Source organism: Poecilia mexicana, unplaced genomic scaffold (genome assembly GCF_051168715.1).
Source record: "Poecilia mexicana isolate PSO_F unplaced genomic scaffold, ASM5116871v1 scaffold_12, whole genome shotgun sequence".
Taxonomy (NCBI): Eukaryota; Metazoa; Chordata; class Actinopteri; order Cyprinodontiformes; family Poeciliidae; genus Poecilia; species Poecilia mexicana.
The window spans coordinates 3,803,733-3,820,268 of record NW_028263381.1 but is presented as its reverse complement, the minus strand read 5'-3'; the positions used below and the strand labels follow the sequence as shown (position 1 = coordinate 3,820,268).

General features: G+C 39.9%; 1 protein-coding gene across 1 annotated transcript in view; it reads left to right on the top strand.

The window, feature by feature from the left end:
- The first annotated feature begins 12,528 nt into the window (after positions 1-12,528).
- Positions 12,529-16,536, top strand: part of zswim6 (zinc finger, SWIM-type containing 6) — a 51,135-nt gene continuing 47,127 nt past the window's right edge. Inside the window, exon 1 of the mRNA XM_015002146.2 lies at positions 12,529-13,779. Within this exon, the coding sequence (XP_014857632.2) occupies positions 13,347-13,779 (433 nt within the window). The 5' untranslated portion in view covers positions 12,529-13,346. The remainder of the gene's footprint in view (positions 13,780-16,536) is intronic.

The window sequence follows — 16,536 nt, the reverse complement described above, 5'->3', positions numbered from 1 at the left end:
CCAGTAGCTTTACATACTAATTATGGTTCAATTCATATATATATTTTAAAATTTGTTCAAATTTGTACTTTCCTTTTACAGTGACCAGAATAAATATATTTTCATAAATGGACCAAAAAAAATCACACTGTATGTGTAGTGAGTCAAAGAAGATATCTAATATTTAAATATAAATGTAAGCAAATATTGGCAAACAAAAAGCAGTCTGAAATCAGCCTCCAAGTGTAAATAAAAATACTTTAATACATGAATAAGTACTGCAGTAGTTCAGTTGAACAGTAGTTTTACAAGATTTTAAGTATTTCCTCCTAGTGATTTTAAAAAAAGAATTTAAACATTACATACAAAACTAGAATCTTGTTTTTAAAAATGCTAAAAACTCAACATCAAAATATGTCCCGCAACTGCAACTTTCTTTTTTTTTTCTACAGGAATATTTGAGAGTAATCACAGCGCCCTTTTTGGACCACACAGTGACGTCACTATTTGATATCGCGATATTGTTTTTTCACCGTTGTCAAAAAAAACAAACAAAAAAAAATCCGCCGGTGTCACAGGAATCGAGACGACATGGCACACGTCTAATTCCTACCTTCCAGGATGTTTGGTGCCTACCTGCACAGCTCACTTTTTGTCTAAGTGGATAAGATGAATCACAAATCAAAATAGCAATGAATATTATTGCTAAAATTTGGATCATTAGAGGATAACGGTGATGAATATAATAAGAAAAAATGTACAAAAACACAGTAGCAGATTCAGACGTTTAAATATCTGCTTCTAAGCTTAACAGCAGTTCAATGAATGTTAGCCAGTTGTGAATATCGGTCTGTAAAATTATAAATCAATTTTTTTTGTGACATGGCTTTAATCTCTCAGAAGCAAATTTCCCTCAAACATGCAGACAAAGTGGCGTTTGTATGTTTTGGCCTGATCTTAACAGTTGAAAAGAGAACCGGATGTGAACTACTCTTACAGTAGAACCTTGAAAGTTTGGAAAAGGACGTTATTTCTTATTATAAGAAAATCCACCTTAAGAAACCCTGCTGACTTCACTGACTAAAAGATGTTTGCTCGTATGCAGATCATGGACCGCCATGGATACTTCCCTCCTGCGCCCCTTCTTTAACTTTTCTGTTTTAATGTATCACCTTGAAATCCACAGGGCCCCCTCCCATGAGCCCCTTTGTCTATGAATGCTAATGGGATCTCTCGGTGTTAATAATAAATAGAACCTGATAAAATAATTCATTTCTAATGTCCCTCTCAGACCCCATTTTCCCTCGCTCCCTTCCGCCCCCACCAATCTCAGATTAGTTTATCAAGACTCAGTCGCCCTCCAAACACTTCGGGCTTAATTATTTAAAATGCCTAAAAAATTCATCTCTTTTTTTGGGGGGGGAGGAGACGCATAAAGTCATTATTCAGCCTGTGAAATTTACACAAAAAAAGTGGTGGCGGTGAATTAAATATTCAGCAGCTCACAGGCGTTTCAATTATTTTTCAGATGCAGAAATGTTTAAAAAAAAAAAAAAAAGAAAAGAAAAACGCACGCGGGGTGAAATGAGCATTCTAAGACGGAATACTTTGCGCGCGAGCGTAATAATACTGCGTTGTCAATAATTCAGGGCCAAATCTCAGAGCCGAGACTTCCCACATTTATGTTTAATCACATTCGGGGGGCAATATGGATACTATTACTTGAAAGTCATTTGTTGTCTTACGCCCTGAAGCTGCGCTGAAAAAAAAGAGAAGAAGTGAGACAAGTGTCTTCTCAGCTCGAGCGCTTCCTTAGCTTAGCTTAGCTTCGTTTGAGACGGTCACACGCACACACACACGGCGCTGCTCTCCCCTTTCCCCTTCCCATCAATCTTTAAGAGCCAACAAAGCATAAAAAAAGATGTTTCCATCCCCAGCTGTAATTCAACCATTCCTCCGTGGATCCTGTACACGGTATCGCTCAGCCACAACACAAACGCTTTTGTTTGCTGGCTGTCATCGTGCTGTATTATTTAGAGACTAGACCAAACAGAAAGTCATCTTCTTCTCCCCTCCCATCTCTGCCTAATTCATTCGGCTGCTGGCTCCCCGGGCCTGTCGCCGCATCTACCGCGGGGATCAGTTTCACCACCGCAAATCCTCTGGATCAGATCAAATGGGACTCGTACTCTTAAAACGCCATCGCTATCTTTGGCAAGAAGTGGGAGGAAGGGAGGATGGGGGTCCCTTCGCACTGGGAACCAAACTTTTAGGAGAAGAGGTTGCGGATTAATAACAGTTTAAAACTCCCTTTGTGTAATTGGGGAGGAACGTGCGCTAAATGATGGGCTTGGAGACGTTTCAGAGTCTCAAATTAATTTAAATTGCTTGTGTGACATGCCCAGAGGTTCTGGGTCAGTGTGTTTTTTCCCCCTCCCTCATTCATTCTCCTCCTCTGTCCCTGTTTCACCTACAATATAAATAAAGAAATGAAACAAAAGTTAGAGGAGCTATAGATAAATCTAGAAAGTTCCCCCATCTTCCACTCCACCTTTAAATTTTAAAGGGAGAACATTATGTGTTTTTCTAGCCACAAACATAGTGCCATTTTACATTTATGTTGCCTTCAGTTGTTATAAAAATGCTATAGATGTCAAATATGATTTAGAAGAAATTTGACTTGTCAATTTGCCTCGAAATTGGGCCTCTGTCTCTTTAAGAAACTCCTGCCCTTTCTGAAAGTCTGCCTTCAGGAAGTCATCACAGCACTCCTTTATTAATATTTCTAACAACGTTTTTACCAGCATTTCACTGAGAATTGGCTGATATAATGAGCTCATCAGATGTGCAGTTCCACCAGGTGTTTGCTAATTGATGCAGGCTAGTCTGAAGGAGCTGAGTGGAGGAGTCACACTCTGTGAGGCAGGAGCTAGGAAGCTTGGAAATTGTAGATCTGAGGAGGAGCTTTGTTTCGAAGATGGGGCTCGGTCCACCCAGGCGTTTTGAATAGCCAAATGGTTGCCATGGGAGATTAAAGGATTTCTCAAACATGCATGAAAGAATCAAGGCAACACTCAGGAATGTTTTTGATGACAGGATAACATTATAACATGATTTAAAGCTCCAAAAAGTTTGTAATTTAACATAATAATACCCTTCTAATAGAATGAACAATTAATGTTTCAATGACATTGTGTGAACAAACTTTTTCACATCTAATTTTAGTTGCATTTCTTATTTAATGAAAACACCGCAGTTATGAAATTGTGTTTTAAATTGTTTTAGTGGAATACCGACAAAGTTTTGCGCACATTTGTAATGGAAACGCAGGTAGTGGGACCATCTTTCCCAAGATGAAAGTCTCTCGTTAGTCTTTTTTTTATTTCTGTTTTTTTTTTTTTTTTTTTACCTAGTTACTCTCTTCCTTGTACGCTGCTGTACTTTATTTGAACATTAGAAACAACACTTTCATAAAATAGAACAAGAACTATGTTTTTTTAAGAACTAATGAACGTCTTGGTATCTTCAAGAACTCTTCCAGTGAGTCTTACTAAAGGAGAGCAAGACATTATTTTCTTTTATACAGCAGGAAACAAATTTAATTCTGGAATCAATAAATAATAAAATGGATATTAGGGCTTTGATATCTCAGATAACAGTTTTCTTTTAGCTTAAAGTAATGGGCATGGTGACCTTGTGTACTGAAAGGACAATGAGATTCTTAAAGGAAAGGACGGAAATAAGAATGGAGACACAGAGTGAGAAAAACAAGGAAATGTGTTTTAAACATTAAGAACGCTGCAGCCATGATGAGCTGTTGATGCTGTTACTGAGCATGTGCTATGCTATGACACACACATACGCACATACGCACACACACACACACACACACACACACACACGCACACACACACGCACACACACACACACACACACACACACACACACACACCCCCACACACACACCCCCACACACACACACACGCACACACACTCACATAATCCCCACAGACCCCGGGGCCTTCCTCTGAGGCGCCCTCAGCTGGGTGACAACAAACCTGCCTGTCTGATTTATGAAAATGCAGATGGAGTTTATATTACACCCCTTCACACACACACACACACACACACACACACACACACACACACACACACACACCCACACACACACACACACACACACACACACACACACACACACACACACGTGCGCCTCTGTTTAGCTGTGAGGACAAAGGAGGGTCAAACGCTGGAAGAAATGTGTCAACTCCACAGCAGCCGAAATGTAGATGAGATCACCGGCTGTGTGTGTTAGTTATGATCTGAGGACATAAATCTGTCTCTGCAGCGTCTGACAGACTTCAGAGAATCTGGGTCTACATTTGATTTCTGTATACTTATAGTGTCTCAGCACTCAAAACCTATGAAACTCACAGTAGCTGCGTTTTCACTGACCATATAATTGCGCAAATTGACATTTTTGAAAATAAATTTGCTCAATGGAAACACGGCAATTTTTTCTTTAAACAGTTTTGGCACTAAGATGTCTTTCTTGGCCGTATCGAAATTGGTTTACTTCGCAAATCTGCAATGGAAAAGCTTTTTTGGACATCACACAGGTCTCATGATCAACAGCCAGATGTTGATGCTGGCGCAAACCATGAAGAAGAAGAAAACAGGAAGTTGATGGAGGATCACGGCATTTTATTTTTATGACTTATCGCATGATTTGAAGTGCATTTCTCATTTAATGGAAACGCCATAATTGCGAAATTGTGTTTTTTTGACGTTAGCAGAATATTGATAAAGTTGTGCGGACATTTGTAATGTAAACGCAGCTTTGTCAGGTTTTTGGTGGGTGAATTTTAAATACGGTTTAAGGACCGGGACAGGCTGCACAGTGGTGCAGTTGGTAGAGCTGTCGCCTTGCAGCAAGAAGGTTCTGGGTTTGATTCTTGGCCCGAGTCTTTCTGCATGGAGTTTGCGTGTTCTCCCTGTGCATGGTGGGTTCTCCGACTTCCTCCCACAGTCCAAAAACATGACTGTCAGGTGAATTGGTCTCTCTAAATTCTCCCTAGGTGTGAGTGTGTGTGTGCATGGTTGTGTGTCCTGTCTGTCTCTGAGTTGCCCTGCGACAGATTGGCGACCTGTCCAGGGTGACCCCACCTCTCGCCCAGAATGTTAGCTGGAGAGGCATCAGCACCTCCTGACCCCACCAAGGGACAAGGGTGTATAGAAAATGGATGGACTGGGGCATGAGATAAAGAGATGTATTTAATGTGTGTGTGTGTGTGTGTGTGTGTGGGCATGTTATACTCTTCAGAAAGTGACCTTTAACCGACCTCTTCATTTAAAGGTCACTTTATACATGTATGTACAGCACATTCATATTTTTAAAAAGAAAGTTACAGAAAATACATTTCATATTAGTAATCTGTCTTCAACTTCAGCTAGCTTCTGGTTTTAAACCATTTCATGTACAAACAAACTGTTTTTATTTTTTAACTGAGGATATGAACCAGCATTAAAATCACAGAGCTGTACTGCAAAGCTTGTGCCAAAGAATCAAGTTCTCAAAGTTAACATCTGTTGCCTTGGGGAAATTTGTTTCATGCTGTTACTTCTTTATTAATAATAATAAATCTGTCACGCTGCAATGTTTAGTGTCCATTGTTTTGATAACAAACGTTGGCTGAGGCTGCTGACGCAGGTCAAGCCTAAATCTCACATTTTAGTTCCCATCTCTGCAATGTACAATTTTTGTGGCTGAAGATGTGAACTAAAGTAAGGAAATTTGTGTTTGGGACTCTTTTCTTTCTTTGTTTTTAAAATGTTTCGTAGTGGAAAATCTGCTACCTTTTCAGAAAGGAAGTTTACTCCTCAAATTTAGCTACATTTGCAGCAACCTGAAGTTTGTGCAAAATCTTCTGCATTATTTTGAGTGACATTCAGAGCCATTTTCAATATGAAGGTCAAGTTTCATAGAACAAATGATATCAGAGACAGGCAACAAAATGGGCGTCAAAAATCAGTCTTGTCCTGATTTGTGGTTCATGTTTGCAGAACAGTGTGGCCTTTGGATTTCTACATGGACAGGACAAGACTCAATAAAGCCAATCTTGGCTTGATAGGGCAGCCAGGAAGTCTGTCATCAATGCCCTTCAAAGCCATTTCTGTGTCCAAGAGACTCTGAACATTTGGAGGAATGTGTGTTCAGCGCCGAGTCTGGATTGAAGACGCTGAGAATGTCACGATAATTACTACAGACACGTTGTAGCATGACGTCACATGGCCAAAACCCCACCCAGCTTCCTGCTGGAGGGCAGAAAGCTGCTCGCCGATGACGGCCACCATTGGATTTAGATGTCAAGATGTCAATATAAATTTAAAATTTACACGTGATATATAAAAGAGAAAAGTATGCAGTGGTTTGCTACTAATTGTCAACAGTACAACAACTACAAAACTAGGTAAGGAAACAGTTTTATTTATTTATTTATTTATTTTAAATGAATTGCTAGAAAGCATAACGAGGGAGAGGGAAGTAGGTCAGTTATGCTAGCTTGACTCTGACAATCTTAACATGTAGATGTGCTGCAGAGTTCGGTGTGTCTCGGTTCACTTTAAGAAAAAAAAAAGAAAAAGGAAGAAGGGTGATCCACACGCTAACTTTTCTGACGGATCATAAGTAGAGCAGGTGTTTAAATTAGCTAATCAACCACAGCTAGTATTCTGACCATCACTTATTAATAATTGCAAAACGCTGGAAAAATAAAACTGTAACGGACTGAATGTTGCATTGTTTGTGTGGGAAATGTTTGCGTTTTTAATTTTGTTGCTAAATCCCGATTCACTAGTGGAGCTGTTGTCAGTCGGTTGCTATGGCAACGCATCTGTGTGCAGCGTAGTCGACACTTAGCAAGAAAAATATGTAAAAGAAACATTAAGTCTCTTTGGGATTATTTCAAATAAAATGGATACAGAGATGAGAAAAGGTTTGAAATGAGCAAAGGATAAAGAGAACGTCCTTGTAGTCTCTCTAAACCTGCAGAAAGAGGGAAAACAAAACTGAGAAACCACAACTTCTGTGATTTCTGTTTTGAATCCAGAACATATTTAAACCTTTACAGTTGCTTGATTTAAAAAAAAGAGTTTGATTGTTAATGTCTTTTTTTTTTCTTCAAACTTCAACCATCTAAACCAAGAATCAATACCGAACAAGGCGTCTATGGCATTGGTAGAAAGGATTTGGCAAGTTTTTTATTAGCACCACTTACATACGCAACTCCACTGCTTCTATTCCATCTTTATGTGCTTGTGATTTGCTAAACGCAGTTTAGCAAATCACAATCTTTTTTTCCTCAAATGTAAAATGACCAATGATCTTTGTCCTGGCTGGGTTAAGGTTAGAGTTAGGGGTTAGGGTAACAAAATAGTCACCACAGAGAACAATACTGAGGCACAAAAACTCAGCATATTACAGCGTTAATGCCACATGAGAGCCAGAGGTGTGACAAAGCAGCGACAGACTAAAAGATCTTGCTTACATGTGTAAGGCAAACACCATCAACCCAACGCAGCACAGTGGAAAAGGCTGAGGAATAAATTTACACCTGAGCTTTGCAGGGAGGGGTCTTCAGAGGTGTAAGGGAAACCCAGCTGAGATCATATTTGTTGCTTTTGGCTGAATATTCATCACCTGCAAATCATTTTACGTCAATGAGGGGAAGAAAGGGAGTGGAGCGACGGGGTGGTTTCATAATCAGAAATCATAATCCTCTTTCTTTAAAGAGGAAGGAGAACAAAGAGAGAAAAGAAGGAAAGAGGAACCTGGTGGAAGGTTAAAGGAACTCTTCTTTCCCTTCTCTCACCACTCTCTCCTTCTTGCTGATGCTCTTTCCATGCGTTGATCAGGCACTTCCTTCATTTTTCACCTCACTTTCCTCCCTCTCTGGGAATCTTCTTTATTCCAGAGTCCTCTCCATCCTCCCTTTGCTCCGTCCATTCCCTTCCCTCTCCCATCCCCGCCCTTTTAGTGATTAATGCGAGTTTTAATTGTCATCCTCACTCTTATGCTCATTATAGTGTATTATGCAGCAGTTCGGGTATTAACGTTCAGCAAGAGATTTCATGCATACTGATGAGCATGTAAATTAGCCCAACACGAGCAGATACCAAGGTTTGTGTTGTGTGTGTGTTCAAGTGTGTGTGATTATTCCCAGGAGAGAGCCAGACTGCCATTATCACCCTCGCCAGCCATTGTAACTCAGCAGAGAGTCCATACGTGGTAATGGGACGCCCAAAGCGTCCCTCATACCAGCGTACCGGGACGTCATTAGCAAGCAGTTGTGTTGAAGTCAGGTGTGTAAGTACATTTAGAGAAGTTCACATGTGGATGCCTTGTCCTCCGTATTTGTCCTCAGTATTTCTGGTTCTGTTGCAAAAAGATTGATTAGAGGTACAAATGTTGGTAAGATAGCAGAAGTTGCACAGAAGTTAAGTGAATTTGCTACATTTCTTCCTTTTTTGTTGTTTCCATAATCACACACTCACTATTTTGTTCCTGCGAAGATCCTGAACTTGCTCTGTCCATGCAACTGCAACTTGAACCAGTTGAAGCTAAACTTCTGGCTTCAGGATTGTTCCTGGGATCAGTGGGTCGGTTTTTACTAAGAGAAGAGGAAGCAAAAAGACTGAAGACTCTAGAGTTGATGTAGCTACTGTACATGTCCACCTTTCCCAATCAGCAAAAGCTTAGGGAGGAAAATTCTTACTCCATGTTGTGGTCGGACTATGAATGGCTGCCAGAAAAGAGCATTTGGCCGATGAAAAGGAAAGCAGATTGGGCATGACTATAGGTTCAGTTTCATCCTTTAGTCTTGGACTCATTTCCTTAGATTTGTGTTTGTTCTATTTATGTTAGTTTCAGGTAAGAATACAAAGAGATGTTTTTTGTTGAAGACAGTAATGTGCATGCCAACAAATCAATTCAAGACCCAGGCAAGTACAAGCTTTACAAAAATAAAAAACAACATTGGAAACTCCTTGACAGGGAAATAAAGGTGATCCTGATGGAAAGACAGACTAATTGCTCTGTTTAATGAAGGATTACAAAACCAAGGTGACATTTGTGAAAGCAGACAGGAGCGAGACACGGAAAACAGAGACAGGAACAGAACATGCTGAATTTTATAGATGGTACGTAGGTAGTGTGTAGTGATTTTTACAGGTAAAAATTGCAAAGATAGAACGGAATAATTAAAAGACTTTAAAATTAAAACAAGAGAGAATCAAATTAAACGAATGATTAAAAACAGTAACATGTCAAAAAAATCTTAATGAAACACACACTTAGATGAGAATATCTTACGCAGGTTTTTAAATGAATCAAAACTCTTCAAGTCAGTAATACAGGAAAAAGTTTGACCTAGTATGGCCCTGAAATTACAGGGAAATGATTCAAAATTAAAGTGGTAACCAACACAAAGACTTTATAATTGGACTGACGTGAAATCCTCTTTTTGGTCTAGTCAAGAGTCTCGCTGCAGAGTTTTGGACCAACTGTAGGAAGTGGAGGACTTTCTTATCGATGAATGTGGAAAATGTGTCTCAACACTCTTGACACGAGGAGATAAAGACATGAATAATCATCTCAAATTCCTGTTTCAACACCAACCTTCTTCATTTGAATATATTTCTCAAATGATCTCTTCTCAGAGTTCAGTTGAGGGAGTTACTTTTTCTATTCACTTTGGAAATTTGCTTTAGGCATTCAGGTAAATCTAGACAGCTTAAAGACTAGTGAAAATAAATATAATGTGTATTAAAGTGATGGAGGATGTTATGAAAGTTACCCAAGAGGGTGAAAATATATACATAACAAAGGAAGTGGACCTAAAGCATGGCCTTGTGGTACCCCACATTATTAGAGCAGCAGATTATGAAATTATATGGTTTACATGAACACTAAAGTTTCTGTTTTAAAAGTTAAGATCTAAACCGCAAAAACGGCTCCGGACAACATCACCAAGATATGAAGTCTGTTCATTTAGATGATGTAATGACTGAGTGTCAAAGGTCTAACAAAACCAAAGCAATAAATTCCCAAGTGTGTCGCGTCACTGGACACTTTTAGGCAAAACTGTTTCTGTTTAGCACATTTTACAAAATAAAAAAACAAAAAAATTAAATTGCTTTTTATCAACGATTTCATGTTGCTCCAGAAAAGAAATCAGTTGGCCAGCCTCAGCTTCTTAAAAGATTTTGGAAAATAAAAGGAAATTTAGAAATGATCCCCGTTTTATTTGGAGTTAGCTGGATTTCTTAAAAAATGTATTTGACAACAGTGTGTTTAAATGAAGAGGGAACAGAACCATTTCTAAATACTCTTCAGCCATACGATACCGCTGTGCTGAAAAGGTACAAGTATTAGAGAAGTACAATTATATTTGGGAAAGAGATGGATAAATGGAAGGATCGGGAACGGGTGAAGGTGAAACATTAGTTCTGATCTGCATAATTTGAGTTTTAATGTCAGGAATCAAGTCAAGTTGTGAAAAGATGCCTGTAATGGTGAGTACTGTATCAAATTTCTTGGCAGTCCATCTTGTAAGCTTTGATATTCAAGGTGAAACTAACGCATCCTCTGAAATGTAGAATTTCAGAGGATGCGTTATGTGGGATTTATAAGCGTGATTTAGTAAAAATACATAAAAACCAATGTACTTGTACAACACTGGCATTAAACAGAACAGGAGAAAACAAAGGTACACAGAATTTAAAGGGACAATATTATGCAGAATCAACTTTTTTGACATTTTATATTATTCTCTCATCAAAAACATTCCTGGAGTGTTGCCTTGACTCCTTCATGCATGTTTGAAAAATCCTTTAATCTCCAGTGGCAACCATTCAGCTGTGCAAAACACCTGGTGGGACCTAGCTCCGCCTTCGAGTCTCAGCTCCTCCTTGGAGCTTCAGCTTCCATGCTGCCACCTCACAGAGCTTTTGCACTCAGCTCCTTCAGACTAGCCAGCAGCAATTAGCAGACACCTGGAGGGACTGCACAGCTGAGCTCATTATAGGAGCTACTGATCAGTGCAACGCTGGTAAAAACGTTGTTAAAGTGTTAATAGAGGAGCGATGTTGTGATGACTTCCTGAAGGAGGAGTCTCTGGTAGAGCAGGAGTTTTTAAAGAGACAGAGGACCAATTTCAAGGCGTTAAATTGCAAAATCAAATTTCTTTTAAGTAACAACTGAAGGAAACATAGTTACTTGCATATGTTATAAAATACCCATTTGTGTCTGAAAAACCCATAATAATGTCCCTTTGAAATGTCTTTTTTGTTTCATCTAATTTCTACTCGATGCCAGTAGAAAGATTAAAACCTTATTCTTGTAATGAATGACTGAAATCTAAATGTAACGCAGTATGAAACGGATCAATGCAAATGCCACAAAGTGAGAATTCGAAGGCTGCTTTTCCCTGGGTTTGTGTGTCTGCGCTGCCTTCGCGCAGCCCTCCAACTGTTCCCACCACGCTGTGTGAATAGGCTCAGTCATTACTGTGCTTCTTCTGAGCTGTCTGCAGGGTAAAATGAGACAACAGTCAAGATTTCCAACATGGGAGCCTAAATCATTTACGCAGCATGGAGCAAGTGTGCCGAAATGAGGCTGGTGATGATGCCGTCCTGCAGCAGCAGCAGGTGGTACTGTAAATGGAAGAGAAGACGACAGATAAACTCATTATGCTGGAGGAGAATGTTGTCTTTATGCTCACTGGAACGGCTTGGAATTGTCTTTGAAAATGTTCCCCTGGCGCTGATAAAAAGGGGTAAATACTTCTTTGAATAAAGGGAGTTTAGTCGTTTTTGCTCAGAGCGGAGCATGGCTGCAGAAGGACAGGCTGGGGAACGGCGTCTTGTCTTTGCAAAGGGCTTTTGGGGTGGCATTTGTTGTGAATTGGCACTACTGAGCCGAATTGAATTGAAGCTCATTTAAGTGGATTTGTGTTTGAATACTGCAGGCTTCTGTCATGCTAAGCTGTTGGAGCTCAGTATGGTTTATAGTTTTGTGCTTACTGCAGTTTTTTAAATGTCACAGACATAGTTCCTTTAAAATTCCATAATCTGAATTTTACTATTGTATTTTAACATCAAATTGCATATTTTTCTACAGTGCTTTATTTGATATATTGATAGGATATGAAAAGACATATTCAGTAAATTAGAATTTTAACAAAAAGTTCGTTTATTTCAGTAACTCAATTCACTCAATGCAATACATTATAAAGATTAATTGCATGCAGACTGATGTTCTCAAACCTTTATTTATGTTGCTAAAGAGTTTCAGCTTACAGCTAATAGAACACAATTTAAAAGGAGGATATAAAATTAAAAAGTCTAAGATAGAAGCAATTTTCATTCAAATGCAGTTTTTGACATAACAAACTCGATATCTAAACATAATTCCACACGAAATCCAAGTAAAGGCAATTTGAAAAAGATGTTGTGGCCTGTATTCAAAGTGAACAGGCAGGAAACAGGAAGACAGAAGAGGGGGAAAACATGCAGAAAAGGTCTCAAGGTTAAAGCAAACCCTGCATTGAGGACTAATCGCCTGTTTATATGAAGTATACCAATCTCTGTCCTCAAATTTTACATTTAAATATAGTTTGCATCACGCTCTGCAAAGCATGTTTCCTTTTTCCACATCTTTAAATAGTTGAAAAATTGTGTTTGCTTCTGACCAACTTATTATTACAGTTTGTACATTTTATCTATATTCTTCTCATTTGCAGTCATAATATAAATCCTTTTTTTTTTTATTAATTATTGGCACTAAAGGGCCTCCACATTTCCCACAACGATGTGTATTTTCTTGAAACGTTTCACATTCCAGTGGAGCGTAAATGTCACGGGGCGGTGCTACGTTCACTGCCCCCTCCCCCTTAAACCACGAGGCTCTAGTGTTGACAGGGCGATAACCGCCTATAGGCACTCAGCATCCAGCTGGCTGCCAGACAAAGACTGCTCTCTCGTCCTACCGGCTGAACTATCGCCTGAAAACTCCTCCTTTTTGACGTTAATAGCTTCTAAAAGCTTTATTTTAAAGTGTGTCGAACTAGATAAAGCGTCCGTTCGGACCTTTTTTCCCCCTTGTAGTGCAGGACAAACCAACCAGACTCCGCCTTCGCTTAATTTGTCAACAAAGGGGTTTGACAAGCTCGGAAAGCCCTGCCCCCATGTTTCCATAAAAGGATGATTTGGGTATACACGGCCGACAATCAAACCCTTGCTAACCTTTTCTTTTCACCATCCACTTCATATGGTGCGTTGACTTCCTCCGGCGCTGTGAAAGCGGAGCTATGATGGCGGAGCGCGTGCAGCAGCCCCCGGCCAAGCGGCTCTGCTGTCGGCCGGGCTTCGGTGCAACATGTAGGCAAGGCCAGCGGGCCGCTGGGGCTCTGTGCGGCGGCTCGGCTGCCACCCATGGCGAGTCGAGTCGAACCCAGAGCCCGGAGTCTCTCCTGGACATCGCGGCGAGGAGAGTCGCGGAGAAGTGGCCGTTTCAGCGGGTGGAGGAGCGCTTCGAGCGGATCCCGGAGCCCGTTCAGAGACGGATAGTGTACTGGTCCTTCCCGAGGAGCGAACGGGAAATCTGCATGTACTCGTCGTTCAACACCGGCGGCGGGGAGGAGGTCGGAAGTGGCGGCGAGAGCGGCGACGAGACGCGGCTGCCGTTCCGACGCGGCATCGCTCTGCTGGAGAGCGGCTGCGTTGACAACGTACTGCAAGTCGGTGAGTAGGGGAGACGAGACCGGGCGTAAAAGTGTTGGGAAATCAACACCCCTTACAAAAGGAAACAATAGAATGACCACAGCAGTGGTGATAAGGTTTAGATAAAGTGACAACAAAAGGGAGACAAAGGGGCTTTAAATCGACTGAGCGCGTGAATGGGAATGTATGACTGGGGCATTTAAATCCTGTTTAGTTCAGGTCCGGTGGGAATTTAAAAAGCTTCGAAACCTTCATTATATTTCCCAGAACTTACTGTGAAACTTTGTCAGAATGATAAAAAAATATGTATCTCTGATTTACTGTAGGTGACACAAAACATGTTAAGCGATTCATAGCGAAAGCGTCCAGTGTGCTTCACGGTTTGTTTTAGTTTCGTACACATTTCAGTCGGACCTGCGAAATCAGTTTTAGACTATTATAACTATTGAGTAATAAGGGAAGTGTGCAGGGTGGGTCTCAACTGACGCGTTACATTTCAATGACTTGTTCTGTGTGTTCGGCGATAATTAAAAAAAAATGCATTGTTGCTCCGTCAGCACGGGAGGAGTTTGATCAGCAGACACGGAGAGATACAGACCAGCGGAGAAGTCAAATATGCTCTGTTTGTGTTGGAAAATTAGATCCGGGGAAGTGCCTGGAATGTTTGTAGCTCTGAAGTAAACGTCCTCTCCTTCCTAAAAGGAGGGGGGATATGAGAACAAGCCCCGGGGGTTATCATATGTCTGCTTGTTCATACCTCACTGACAGCGTGTGGAACAGGAACAGACACCTGTGTGCTTGTTTGACAACTGCAGGCGTTCAGTGGCATGAATCAGAGCGTTCTTTGTGTGTCACCCCCCTCCTCCTAAAAGAAACCGTGGAAGTTGTGTTTTTCTTTCCTGTTTTTTCACCAAATGATTAATGATGATGATACAAACACAGCTCTGTCATAAAGCTGTGAGGATTTCACAAAAATGCAATTTTAAAAAGGGAATAAAACAAAAACTTAATTCGGTTTTCTGTCTGTCTGGTTTGATGGCATCAGGAGAGATGGGCTAAGACGAGCTGGCTAACTTTGAAACATTTCACAGATGCACCAACCAAATCAGAAGTCATCCACTTTTCTCCCAAATCGCCTCCAATCAGCAGTTCAAATAATAATTTTTCCTGTTAATTAAACACACTAAGACCAAGAACTTTATTTTTATTTAATTTTATTTTCCCTGACACTTTTTATTTTCCTTGGCACTGATACAGCCAATCAGCGCCAAGGAAAATAAATGGCACTTCTGCTGCTTTGGAAACGCCAGCCAGTCGCACGAGAAGTATGATTACATCTAGGTATTTTAGCTTCCCAACCTGCCATTTAAATTTTTTTACGAAGAATATTTTAGATAAATACCGTGAAAAAAATATCCGCAAATAGGCAGATGTTTTGTAAATTTCAATTTACGTTCCATGGAAAAATATCAAAAGGGAATGAATTTGGGCCTTATGTGATGTCATCAGAGGCATGTGCACATGGAAGCTGATTTATTTATTTATTTGTTCCTGCAGGTAAATTTTTTATTTTAATCACAATTTACAACAGAAAACAGAAAAGCTGATGGTATGCTGTTCTTTAGGTGACAAAATACAAAATAAAGTTTGTGTACTTTTTTTTTTAAACATGTCTCTTTGAAGGAGACCTTCTTTCGGATTTTAACACCCCAGCCTCTGAACATATTAACAACAATATATTTTTTTTAAATTATGAGTGTTTGCTATCCCCCTACCCCCACATTTATGTCTTTATTTGTGTATTTCAAGCTCCCTGTTGGCTCCAACCAAACAAAAGCAGCGATTCATTCTCATTGTTAGTAGAAATCATTTGGGTTGAGGAACTGTTTTTTGTGAAGTTAGGGCCCTTCACTGCTCTTTCAATCAGGCAACGATTCACACCAATCCTATCACCAGTTGGTGAGTCTGAAATCGCCGCCATGGAGCCAATATCTAGCGCCGATGGAGACGGTTGTGGCTTTACAGCTGCTGCCCTTGGGGGGTTTGATTGTGTCTCCGTGTGTCACCTGTGGGTTCCCCAGACTCGGGAACACCTTCTCACACCAGGCTGTAATCCCATTACTCCACATGCTTCATTTGAATGGTAATGCAGTTTGATTTCTAGGACTTTAACTCGTCACCCCCAAAACAAGCCACCCGTGTGCTGTGGAAGTTTGACTCTGGTGGTTGGGTATCCTTGAGTAAAAATACATCAGTTTGAATGTATCAACATGAAGATTATGAAATAAAACACTTTTATTTCAAATGGAAAAACAACAATAATTTCTGATGCTGCTATAATGATCTAAGACTTTGGTTATAATACTAATCTTACATGCTACTCTGATTTTGATGCGTAAATGTACGGATAGATGTCGAAAAGGCAGCTTTATTGCTTAACAGTTTTTAAGTAATAATGAATATTACCTTTTTGTATAGATAACATCACATCCAGTTCAATATTTAAATAATGTATTTTTTAAAAATTGTGTTTTCACAAACACAGTAAAAGTTTACAGGGATACACGATATATCGGCACCAACATCGGTATCAGCCGATATTTGTAAATTTTTAACATATCAGTGTCGGTCCAATTAAATTAAACTGTGGCCGATATGAACAACCGATAATTATTTTGATCTAATCCTAGTTTTTCCCCAAAGGTATCGAAATGTTAGTGAAATATATATAATATCGATTATCGGCTGTAATAGCAATATTAATATCAGATATCGATA